General features: G+C 30.8%; 1 protein-coding gene across 1 annotated transcript; it reads right to left on the bottom strand.

Moving 5' to 3' along the window:
- Positions 1-958: 958 nt before the first annotated feature.
- Positions 959-2,797, bottom strand: LOC110682307. The gene has a single exon (XM_021858618.1). The coding sequence runs from the start codon at positions 2,487-2,489 to the stop codon at positions 1,260-1,262; it is 1,230 nt and encodes a 409-aa protein (XP_021714310.1). The 5' UTR covers positions 2,490-2,797; the 3' UTR covers positions 959-1,259.
- Between the last annotated feature and the right edge of the window lie 11,231 nt (positions 2,798-14,028).

The following is a 14,028-nucleotide window of genomic DNA, read 5'->3' as shown; positions in this document are numbered from 1 at the left end:
AATTTGAAAGTTAAAGATGAACCGCTTTCATTTTCAATATATGCAAATTCACACGTAAAATAATTTAGACACTATATTTAACATACTACGTATTTGATATATCAATCAAATATACAGCTTAAAAGACGTTTGCTATATATTATAAAATATATGTACAAAATCTATTAGGTATACCAGCAACTTAGCTAGGTTGTACTCGATCTTATGTCTCAATAAAAAAAAACAGTAGACCTTTAAATGTCTTCGTAAAGTATATACTCGCAAGTCATAAATAATTTAAAATAATTAGAATTAGGGTCTAATATTGACACAAGTGACATCCCCAATCAAACCCAACCCCATAAAAATCAATCATTCAATGAACAAAACGACAAGATACACACACATAAACACAGCAATACGACGCCGTCGAATTACCCCACATTTCCAATGTCGTCCCGTCGAGTTTAAAATCTTGATGATATAGCGGTTCCCAACGCAAATAAAAATCTTTGTTCGTTTGGCATTGTTGCGGTTTTCATTTTTTTGGTTTTTTGTATTTTAAAAGTGTATGATATATGTCATATAATGAATAAAAAATTAGTCAAACTTATTAAAAACATGTTAATTTTGTAAAAACACATTTTTCTTATTTCCTTTTTCTAGTTTTTTGTTTTCAAAAAAACTAAAAACTGAAAATAAAAAACAATCTCAAACAACCCAATATAACGTTCTCATTTTTCATACCACTCTCCTCTTTCTCGGGTCCCACTCCCTTCCTAAACGTCTCTTTTTTCCCCAAAGAGGACGCACACGTGCATTCCAATTTCAAAGTTTTAACGTTAAACAACACACTAATCCATATATTAACAATCCTAAGTATCTATAATTAGCTGTAAACATTTACATCCCTTGGATTTTATTATATTTGGCAACAAATGTTATTAACACGTACTTTAAAGAAAATATTAGAGACCGATTAAAAATTTAAAAGAGTTGTGTATTCATTCATTACGTTATTATTACAATCAAAATACTAAGTATATCCATTTTTTTTTTTGTATGTTCGCTTTCCTTTCATAGTACAACACCGAGTAAATCTCCACCCTCTTTCTACGCTTCGTTTTTTTTTTGGGAAAATGCCTAAAAAGAGAGAACCTTAATCCCTTGGTTCCAAAATATTGTTTTAAAAATAATAATAATAATACAGAAATAATTATAATTCTTAAAAAAGAAAAGATAATAGAATCTCTATGCGCAGTTACCGGTAACCCCGCCAATTAAGATGCTATTGCTGTTAGACCAATTTTTGATGATGACCGGGATACCGACTCAGCCAGTTTCCCAATCCTTTCAACCAGCTCAGGCGAGAGGTTTTTTACCGGCTTCCTCTCCTTTTCCGGTACTCTAAAATCAAACCCGAATACATCCGTAACTTCCTCGGAGCTCCACCCGGCTTTTCTCAACGAATCCGAAAAACGATCCGCTTTTAAAAGAAGAGCATCTAATACTGCTTGATTATCCAACAATACCATCTCACCACCTTCGAAGAATCCTGATGCTGACACGTGGACAATCTCTGAGACGTCTGATTCATTCCATCCACCTTCTTTTAAAACCGACCCGATTTGATTTACGTATTCCTGGACCCATTCTGGAGCTTCGGACTTTGGCATGTCGAAGAATCTCTCCGGCGAAGTTGACGAGTTTGAGTTTCTTTTCCGGCGATCAACGGCGGCATCACTCCAGAACTCCACCCATCGGGGAGTTCTGGAACCTTCGAGAGATCTTCTAGAGAAGTTTGAGTACGTAGAAGATGATGAAGACGACGAAGTTGAAGATCCACTGAAGGATCTCTGCTTCTGTAATGAAGTGTTTTCATCGAAGGTACTAGAAGTTGTTAATGATTCTCGTTCGAAGAAGTCGGATAAATCGAGCCCACAACAAAAGATCCGATTCTCGTCGACGTAAAAAACCGGGTTACCCGCTAAACACGGGTTGCAAGGGATGTAACAATGGTTGAAAATGGGGATCAAAAGTGGGGCCCGTTTAAGGGAAGTTCTCGCGATTTTAAGGGCTTTTCCCGGGTCGGAAGGTCGTGGGCCCCATGATTTAGACCAGAGTGAGTTCTTAGCGATCTGGAAAGAGATAGCTGCAATAGGGAGATTGATGAGAGCTTTGAGATGAAGACGGGCCCCAGGTGAACGCCAATCGGGAAAGCCCGGCCCGACAGGAAGGCCCGCTTGGAGGACAGCTTTAAGGTCAGGTGGAAAAGCGAACCCGAACTCGGCTTCAGAGCGGGCGAACTCGGAGTCGGTTAACCCGGGTTGGACTTGGATACCTGATGATTTAAGGTGGGAGATGAGTTTGGAAGCGAGGGAGGAGAGAGAAACGCGGGAAGGAAGAGGGGTTGGAGGAGATGGGCCAGACGCGGCACGAGCAGATAGACGACGGAGTCCGGCGATGTGAGCCGGGTTTAGACCGATCATTCTTCGGTCTACATCAACCATTGTTGTTGTTGTTGTTGTTGTTGTTGAGAGAAATGTAGGAAGAAATGAGATTGAAGTTGAAGTTGGTTTAATGGTTTCGAGTGGAGAAATGAAAGTGGAAATGGAGGGGAGAGAGAGAGAGAGGAGTAGAAATGGAAAAAGAAAAAGGTGGGGGAAGAGAGTGTAGAAGTGGGTATTAATGAAAGAAATGTGTATTGGAGGAAATAAGGGTGGCTTGTAATGGAAGGTATGGATTTTATAGCTGTAGTTTGTAGAGCTTGTAAGGGGTCCACCTGTAGATTTTGGTAATTAAGGGGGTTTCACTTTACCTAAATGCCCCTGTTCTTTCATTTTAGTACTTCTTCATTGGTTTTAATTTGCTAATCGGAGATGGTACACATTTTTAACACGGATTAAGGATATGTCATGTGATTAGAGGTAAAAAAAAAAAAAAAAAAAAAAAGTACTCTGTCTTATTAAAAATGATTTTTGAAAATACACTTGTTTAAATTAATGTCAAAGCTTTCAAATTACAGCCATAAAAATAGATTAGAAGAAGTGTTTAAGTAAATTTCAAATTATGAATTTCTGTTGTATTGTACAAATATGAGATTAGTAAATTATTAAGTAAAATAAAGGTATGTCATATTATCTTGTTTATTACGGAGTACGTAATATTTATCAAGAAAATGCAAATTCTTAAATCAGTCGCCTTAACATCAAAACATGATACAAAGAATTGAAGATTTTCAATATTGTAATAAGGAGTTAATAGATAGATAGATATATATATTTAGCTAAAAAGATACCCGATGCTTCTCTAATTTAGATGGTTTGCTTGATGATACCTTGGCATAAAGTAGATGTTTTACTTCTATTTGACAACCGTGTTGCTCATCATTTAGCTAATCTCATAGCCTTTGGTGTAGAATAACTTTGGTTGGTTCATCACCTAACTAAGCTCATACCCTTTGGTGTAGAATAACTTTGGTTGAACCATTAATTAATACGGTATTCGACTTGTTTTTCTTTCAAAAAAAATATAAATTAAATAAATATAATGTGCATAAACCTACGATATCGCTACAAAGTAAGTTGAACTTTGTGTCAACCAATTAGGCAACTATCTCTCATATTCGATCACTATCTCCATCTTCCATTATTATATCATGGAAGACTCCTCCCACCAACTTCTTCAAACTCAATTTCGACAAGTTAGTTCATAACAATTCAACAGCAACAAGAATCATCATCAGATATAGCAGTGGAGCACTCATCAAGGCATCTACCCTTAACCTCAACAACACCAAAGCTTTCATGGCTGAAGCTATAGCTCTTCATAGAGGAGTACAACTAGTCTTCAATGTGGCATTCAAAATATTCAAATTGAAGGTGATAAGTTGCTAGTCATCAACGCTATAAAAGGCATTTGGACAATCCATTGGCAGATCGAGCCTGTTATCAAAGACATTCATTCTCTTCTCACTCGGTTTCAAAACTAGAGTATCCAACATATCTATCGAGAGGCAAATCACACAGTGGATTGGATTGTTAATGTGGGGCATTTAGTTTTTGATAGTATGGGTATTAAATGTTTGTAATAATTCTAGTTTATACTCTATTCTTTCGATTGACACATTAAGAATACCATTCGAGAGGAGGGCTTCCTAATGATTTTTTTACTTACCATAAAAACAAAAAAAAAAACTATCCCAAGTGTATCAATTATTAGGCTTACACATTTAAGTTTTAACTCTTGTACAATTCAAAAAAATTACATTAACAAACATAAGAAAGTGGAATAATTATACGGAGGGTATGGTCCTTCGATCAAAAGATAAAATCATGTATGTTATAAATTTGACACTTCAAAAAGATGAGATAACATGAGAATTGAAAATCCCATAAAATTGGTGTACGATGCGTTTCATTGATTATTTGAGAAATGAGTCATCACATAAATGTGGTGTACGATGCGTTTGGTTGATTGTTAGAGAAATGAGTAAGAAAGGACCCACTAGAAGGTAGAGCAACGGCTATATGGTGAGGAATGTTGTCGGAAACTTGGAGTGGCTTCCCATTTATGCATGTGCCGAGGGATTTGCCTGCCAATCACTATTAATTCATTTCTTTAAAATTGTGTTTTTTTAATTTTATTTGTTAGTTATTGGAAATTTATAAACGTACTACTACGATAAAATATGCATGCATGTACTCCGTACTAGTAAGTCTTTATCAACTAGACTACGAATCATAACAATTGGGTGGTTAGAATTTGTTGACGACAACTTGAGTGGTTAGGATGTGATATTATGGTATTCTATTCATATTTTTACCACCTTCTCGCATCTTTCAAATCACAAAAAATGAAATTTAAAATAAAATTAAAATTGTGTACTCTGTATATAAATTATGGTTAATACATTCATATAATAATAATAATAATAATAGTTTTAATTGATTGTAAACAACTATAAGTAATAAGTAGCACAAATAACAAAATATCACACTGTTAACACAACTTATTTGCAATACACCTGTTTTATTATATGTTGGACACATATCTAACATTTAAAAGATAAGATGCCTCGAGGAGAAAACTTGGAAGAAACATATATTCATTCAATTCCCATAAGTGTGAAGATTTCGTTTACGTTTTTTTAAAAAATATAACGTCTTAAATTTGCATCTAATGTCAATCATTCAATTAGTCCATGCAATGTTTTAAGATGCATGCCTTAATTGCCTTTAGTATCTATCAATCAAATTAAATTCTCATATTATGGTCCATTTAAATCCCACAAATCACTTTTATTTGTGACCGATTTGACGTAATGAAGGTGGTATGCTTAGAGAGTTAGAGGAAGACAATATGGAAAAATGACCATTAGGTTAGACTACTAGCATCACTAGTTCACTAAGAGAACAAGATTCTTTAAATTGCTTCATTCTCAAAAGAGAAAGTAATACCCCGTGATAAGGATAAGGATTTACATATCAAGGTTCAAGGACTAATTATTCCAAATAATACAAGTAACTCAAGACCGATTTCAGAATTATACCAACTTATTCTTTTAATCTAGTTATCTACCATTCTACCCTCTCTAGGTTTTTTTTGTCAAGGATGATCAATATACTTAATTTTTTATATATAATATGCTTCGAAGGATTGTAAGTAGCAAATATATAATTCTAAATAATTTATAATGTTAATAATAATTATAATAATAATAAAATAAATTAAATAAAAAAAACAGAGGAAAACACAATCTTCCCACCACGATGAATTGAAGGTTCACTGCAACAAAAAGATGTGGTAGATTTCATATTGACGCCTGTGTGTTGCAGGCAAACCATGTGCAATCTTTAAGGATTTGTCAACAAATTAGACTTTTGTGTTCATCAATTACCTTAAGCCGATTTTACATTGGGTCTACGTTGAATATGAAATATTATTGTCATCCCAATATTTCATTCTTCGGTGATTTAATTAATTTGCTTTGTGTTCATTTAATTTGGAATTATAGCTTAGATAATGCTATTGGTAATTAACTAATCAAAAGAATTTTGTAACAAGGGGCAAATAAATGTTTATCATAAGAATGAATTAAACTATTAAAGTATAGATAGTAAAGATAAGAACTCTATTTGACCAATTTAACACTTAATGAATAGAACTTCATTGCGAACTCAATTGTTCGTCTTTTACATATATGTTGTTGAATAAATAAATAATACTCTAGACTTATCGAACTTTTTTCCATTTTTTTTAGAAGGTCTTAAAATACCCGTCTTCTTTGATACTCATACATAATTCAAAACTCATTTTTCGCATCCATTCACATACTATTTTCTTTACCCCTTGTTTTCTAATACAAATATATACTTCGAACATTTTTCTTACCATCCTACTCCTCAAGTCCTTTACAAAAACTTGCCCTGAGGCCTCCAACCTACATGCATGGTCACCCGATCCACAACTCTCTTGTTCAAAGTATCATCCCTAAAACAATGAGCAATACAAATATTGAAAATTCAATTAGCGATAAACTTGTATTAATATATAAACATCATATTTAAGACTTTATGTGCAAAATCACTCATACAATCTTAATAATCTTATTATCTCATATCAACTTCAATTCATAAATCAACACTATGAAACAGCCGTTAACGTGCAGTGGGAACTCCAAAATGGGTATCTTGACATTGCTTAGCACTCAAACATCCTTCCATTCACTCTAACTTTCAAGACACATTTTTTTAAAAAAAAAAATAAATAATAAAAATAAAAAATAAAAAATCATAGCCTAAATAAATGGAACAACTATTATTATAAATTTCCTTAATTAGATTTTTATATTATTAGACTTGTATCTTAAATTATTGTATTATTATTTGAAATTTTGAATACATTTAAAAATTGTTACAATTTAATTAAAGAGCTCAATGTTGACCTCCACACTCTTCAACTATAATTTGATGACCAACGGTTATGCATGTGATAGGAATCACACCACTACCTTCATTATATTCTTTCAATATAAATCAATACAAAGTAAATAGTACGAGTACATAATACATACTACAATAATATAAATTTTATTTATTCAATTCTATTTTACCGATCCAACAATAAAATCATCAAGTACATTATAGACTTAAAATTTACAATAATCTTAATTAGATTCATGTATTTGGTAGCAATTCTTAACTCACTTTACATGGAGATCAGTTCACAATATTAATGTGCAGAAGCCTAAATAATTGTACTTGACGATTAAAAGAAAGAAAAAGCGCATGATTCAACAAACTAAAGATAATCATCATTTGGTCGGCTCGTCTTTGGCTAGTCAACCTCTACATTCTTGTTTACATTTTGTATACTTTTCTATTAATTAATAATTAATAATGTCTTGTACATACTAAAACCTTACTCCATCCAATACATTGTAATTTCTAGTTTAGTTTATTGACTTTTTATTTAAAAATAATAAAAGTATTGTACGTATTATTAATAATCATTAAAAGTCTTGCTAGAAAATTAATGATGGGTGAAATAATAAACATTTTTTGCGTATGTAGCTTGGCAACTTCTTAAGACTAAATAAACCACAAGCTAAGAAGAAATTAAATAATAATGCAAGTTGTTAAATGATCGATCTTCAATATAATACGTAGTAGTTTCAAAGTAACTTCAACTTTAAAATAGGTATACTTACATTTTGACTTTTGAGGCACTCTCTTATAATTTATTTGATTATTTGAATAATCTTAGTCAAGTAGTCCTACTTAATTTACTTTAAGCTACATATTTCAACAGCAAAGCATGTTCTAAAGGTCTTGCAAAATTAAGAATTATAATTTTTATTTTTTTACAAAGTTAAGATATTAATATATCATCTATAATCTTGAAGTCCATAAAGAATGATCAGGTTTAAATTTAAAAGTGGCGCCATTATAAAGACCGATTTCAGTTCAATTCTAAAATTTTGGACCTAATAATAATTCCATCATCAAGTTTTAAACTTATCTAGAATAGTCCAATAGAGTCATTCTAAAATTGGGTACGTGTTCTAAAATTGGTTACCAGAACTATTGGAACCAATTTCAAAATTAGTTACTAGCTAGCGTATTTGGTACTAGTGTTGAAACAAAATGTCTTTTCATATATACACCATGAACACCCCAAAGTAAAGCATATTATCAAATGAAATGAGTAATATATACTAATATATGTAAAGATTTATCATGGAATAAGAACTAAATGTCTAAATTGAAAATGATGTGAAAGGGACAATGTACATCCTTTAATTTGTGAGTTATTAATTAGGAGGGAGTAATAGTGGTACGGTGGAGCACAAATACTACTTGGTATGTTATTAGATATGGGGGAAAAGATGGACACAAAGTGTTGTATTGTACATTTGTACATAGAATTGGTGGGCAATGTGGGTCTCCATGTACTATTTTTAGAGATCAAAAATTAATTAATAAGGTACCGATGGATCAACTGCGCCCCCAAAGTGCTATACAAGTAATGGGTGACATAAATACATACATCCCTTAAATATAAACCAATGTCATCTTATTACATTATAATAATAGCTTAATTAGTATTTAATTATACAAAAATTACTCAATATTGCTATTGTTCATGAACCATATGAGTAAGACTCGTGGAAATATTTCACCCTTTGAAATAGGATAGGAAGCATGCATGATGATGATGATCTTAGAGCGCGGTTGCCCATTGCACGGGTTTCATGGTCCATTGCTCCATTACCTATTGTTTCTTTAAAGATTATATACCAAGGAATAATAGGAAACATACATGCATGCATACATGTAAAATTATGCCATGAAAAATATTAAGATTAAAAAAAAAAATGATACAATAACATGTGGTTAATAATTGACATACATTTTCAAAGAATATGTTTGTAAGTTCTTCAGCCCCATCTCTAAAACTATTGGAATTATAATAATACAAACATGTACTTGTGATATAGGTGTTTGTGCAATGACAGGTCATCAGATACGGTTGTGTTATTTCTTAATTAGGCTATGGTGCGTATGTAGTATCTAATGTATCCATGATATAACTATAAAGAATTAAAGAGTATGAAGATAGAATTATGGCTTGCTTATTTTAATTGGAAAATTATTGGGGTTTCATTCTATATTCTTATCGTATATTCTTAAAAAAGTTGTTGAGCTTCTAAACAGTCGTAATAAGTTCATCAATGGGAAGTCTTATACGGAGTAGTTAAATTCATCAACTGGTCAACTGCGTATACCAATCACTGCACAAGGAATATACTCACTTGAATCCTTGAAGAAATTCAAAGGTTAGTTATGATAAATTCTGTTCAAAAATTCAAATGACAACTAAACAATTATAGGTACATAGTCATTTCATTGTATAATATGAATACTAATTTAATAATGATTGCTCTTATACAGTTATACATACCCAATATAAGCCGTGCATAATACGTATGGGTCCACAATATAATATAAACACCAACAAGCTAGAATTGATAAGTTGAGAAAAAATGGTTGGAGAATATGAATCAAAAATCAAAGAATATAATTGATAGTTAAGTTGGGTTGCAAACAAAAGTGTTAAATTAATTATATATCCTAAATTTTGATAAGAAACTAATATACGTGATTCAATGTCATATAAGACATATACATGTGGGGAAATATTTTCTTTGCCGGTCTCTCCAAATTTATGCAAATAATGTTATGAAAAAACAGCTGATATATCTAAATGCCCATGCATCTATTTATATAATTGACATTATTTTTGGCTCTATATTATGCACGTAGGACCAGCTTTAATTTTATGTTTTGATGATGATCTGTTTCTTTCAATGGAAGGATTATATACGAGGAGACACTTAGTTGATGATAATTATGTTAATTAACCAACAAATCATGTTTTCATGGTCGGCTATGTATTTTTCTTTCAATTACCGAGTAATATAATGTATATATTAATGCGTACAAGAGGCCAATGCCAAATCTAATGTAAAACAATAATCTCTTCATTCAAATTAACATGAATATTATATTTACTAAATATACACAAAGAAAATCGTATGTAGAGTCACATTAGCATTATTCACCATCAATCTCACAATAATTGTTTCCTTAAAAGCCGATATTTTTAGGTCATAATGTAAATTGGAGATAATATTATAGATCTAGAGTATAGAGGAGTAATTAAAATCCACACGTAACATTTTGCCCAAATTTTTTTTTTTGTACATCATAAGGGAAAGAAAAGTAATTAAAAGCCACATGTAACATGTTGCCCTAAAATTTTTTTGTACATCATTAGGGAAAAGTAATTAAAAATTGAGTCTTACACAAATGTTTCTCGTTTATATCTACTATCAAACATAAGTCAAATCCTTTTAACTGTATTGACTATCAAAGTAATAAATATTTCTGTATAATCTAATCATGAATTCAAATGGAAATGAGTAAAAGTTGGCGCTAGTAATATAGAGCCACTAAAAAGGGATTAGATTTTGACGCTTGAGGAATGATATATAGTGATTCTGTGAAAAAGTTTAACCCTAATTAATTTAATTAAGCTAAGTAGGAACTGTAAATTAAAATAGATAGTTTGCATCAGATCGATCACTTTCTTAACAGAATATAGGATGCTGATATCTTTGATGTTAACTTCTAAAAAGAGGCATCATCATCAAATATAAAGCGTGATTTAATAAAGTTAATTCTTTGTTAATTAAATCACTTTTAGTTGTGTACTTTATCCAACTTTGATTAATTTTTTTTTTTTCATTTTATTTGAAGATCTTTTTACTGTAAGAAAATTCTAAGTTGATAAACAAATAGAGTATTAATGTATTATTTTACATACCTCCCTTATACTTCATATACTAACTAATTTGCATGATTAAATACTAAAAAGTCCCTTTTACTTTCATAAAAATAAAAATAAATAAGTACGGTTAATTAACAAAGATAATATGATTATATATAATACTAAAAGGAACAATATTAGCCATCAAACTTGTAAAATCGCTAATCTTCCACTAACCTTAATCGTCAATTTGCCACTAATAAATGTTGTAAGTTATAAATTAAATAATAACATTTGAATTTCGGTAACATGGGTTGATTATTTTACTTGCTTGGCCATTACATAAATATGTTAAATAAATAGCTTTCATTTTTTCTCCTTACATTAGAACTTTTTTTTATAGAAAATATGAACACTAATCTTACATTTTTACCCGTACTTTTTTTTTTTTTTGAACAATGGTTTAAATAAATATAACAGTATTACAATTACGAGTCTTACTAGCTCCTTTGTTACAACGAGAATAAATTAAATTAAAAGACATCAAAAATCCTTAACTTGAATATGATCTATCGTTTAATTGATTCCTGAATCAATATATCTGTAAAATTTTACAAGTGCTTTTGTACGCATGTGACAGCAATGTCCTAATTAATTAATTATCATACTCTAACGAAAATTATATGTAAACAAAATGATGACATCAAGATGATGTTAAAATGAGGAAAAGAATGGGTGTGCGAAAACTAGCTTAAACACATTACAATATTTGGTTAAGACAAAATAGACCGAGGTTCGTCTATAATTGAGATTTATAGGTATTTTCTTATTTTTAATCCCGAAAAAGGATTATATGGATGGAGACGCATGTTTTGGGACGTAGGGTACATTTTTATATTTTAGCATTTACTTTTATGGGGGATATAGACTAAAAAGATACAGCATTATAGCTCCCATTTATTTTTTATTCTTAATTTAAAGGTAAAACACCTTCTTAATAAACAAAAAAATAGCAATTATTAAGTTTGAGCTAGATCCAACCTTAATTCCATAATTTCCATTCAATCTCTATGCCACTTACATTAGACTTTAAATATGTCTGTCTTCAAATGATTTTGTAGGGTAGATTACTGTTCCCCAATTATAGAATTATTTGGCTTGTGCAATTGCACGGTTTGATTAAATATAAGTATAAATTTTAATTTGTTTAAACTAGTGCTCTAATAACAAATAAGTTTATAGATGAGATATGTCATGGGTGGTTAAATGAGATTGGAAGTTAAATGGAAATGATCAAAGTCCAATCAAGTGATTAAATTGATTTGCCACAATAAGCTAAGGATAATAAGTTTGTGGAATAGAGGAGGACTGAAGGAGTATGAGGTGGTGATGAGGAGAGGTTGTGAGTTTGAAAGCTTGTAAGGGCGTGATGGGTTGTTGTAAAAGGTATGATTGTTTGACAAAACAATGGTGAATGCGTGTATGCAACTCTTTTAATTTAAGATTTTGACAAAATAATGGTGGATTGTTGTAGAAGGTATGACTGTTTGATAAAACAGTGGTAAATGTGTGCATGCACCTCTCTTTTAATACGTAGTATAGGATTTTGGAAGCAATTCATGTATTAGTTATCATGTTACACTTTTGTGAGTAACTAACTACAAAAGAAATATGACTTGTACAAAGTAAGTAGGAAAAAATTAACTTTAATATATCATCATTATTGTCATGAAACTAACAACTCCCTTCAATAGTAAATAGAATCACACAAGTAACCATGTGTTTTTATCTACTAACTTCCCATATAGTTGTAGTCATTTATAATCCATTAATCATTGTCAACTCCTCAATCAATCATCCTACATAAAACACTACAACAAGATTCATAGTCTCACTACAAAAACCATCACATCACTAGTAACTTTGTATATCTTTCTAATAACTATCAATTACTTGCCAAAACCAACTTTCCTTATAAAAAACTTTACATCTTATCGATCACCTTTCTCTTACATTCATTCTTAGACAAAGGGTGTTCATAATTCAATCACCAAGGCTCAAAATTTAACAATCGTTATATGTATGTTATCCAGCCACATATTATACTTCCTCCGTTTTTTTATTATTGCACCATAAGGATTTGGTACAAATATTTTGATAGTGGAAAAAAGTGAGAGAGATAAAGGTAAAATATAAAGTTGCCCATGTGACATATTGATAAACTAAAAAGTAAGTGTGAAAAAATAAGGGTATGTTGGGTATTTGTAGTGTGAACACAAATAATTTTTTTCCTAAAGAGGAAATGGTGCAATATTTGTGAAACTTCCTAAAAAAACAAGTGGTGCAATAATAAAAGAACGGAAAAAGTATATTAATCGATGGTTGTTATTCTTATCAAAATCTAAACATAAAAAATAACTATCAACAAACCTTAATAATCAATCAAATTGCAATGGATAAAGAACGAACACCCAAAGTTGGCAACTTGGATCAAGTATATCAACCATAATAAAGTCTAATAAACATAAAAAAATAAAAAAATAAAAATAAAAAAATAAAAGCAAAAAGGTAAAATCATAATTATTAATATATTCCAAACCAACCTTTTATCACAAGAGAAGAAGTAATCTCCTAACCATGAAGGTATCATATCATATATTTATTCACATTATAAAATAAAATTAGTACGAAATAATAAATAAATAAATAATAAGAATATTAATTGGGCAACCTCTTACTGCGGTGGAACATGCTTAAAGCTCAAGGTCCCTAAAAAGTTGGCTACTCCAACTAGTACAAGATATCACAGTCCCCTCGTGTGGGGGCTTTCACTTTTGATTTAATCCTTTGTCTTTCTCTTTCTTTTTCTTTAGATTAGATTAGATAAGATTGTAAGTTTAAAAAAAAAGTGGGAAAATGAAGGCAAACAAGTGTAAACTTTAAAAAGGTTTAATGGGCATCTCTAACATTTTATGATCAGCCAAAGAAAAGGCATCAAATTCCTTTTACTTTCCTTGATAACATTCACAAGTGCGTGTGATATATATAATTCGAATAAAGTAAAAGTTTTCCAATATTACTTTTTTGGCTTTCGAAGCTTTCATTTTTTTATTTTTTTATTCTTTTCTTCTTTCTTAGTTTGCCATCCTTGATTCGAAAGGGTAGAGAAGTTAAAGAAGATATTCTCTTGTTATGGAGTGAGTTCTTTACCTTGGA

Source organism: Chenopodium quinoa, unplaced genomic scaffold (assembly GCF_001683475.1).
Source record: "Chenopodium quinoa cultivar QQ74 unplaced genomic scaffold, ASM168347v1, whole genome shotgun sequence".
NCBI lineage: Eukaryota > Viridiplantae > Streptophyta > Magnoliopsida > Caryophyllales > Amaranthaceae > Chenopodium > Chenopodium quinoa.
Note: the sequence above shows the minus strand (reverse complement) of the source record. Positions and strands in the feature narration are given on the sequence as shown.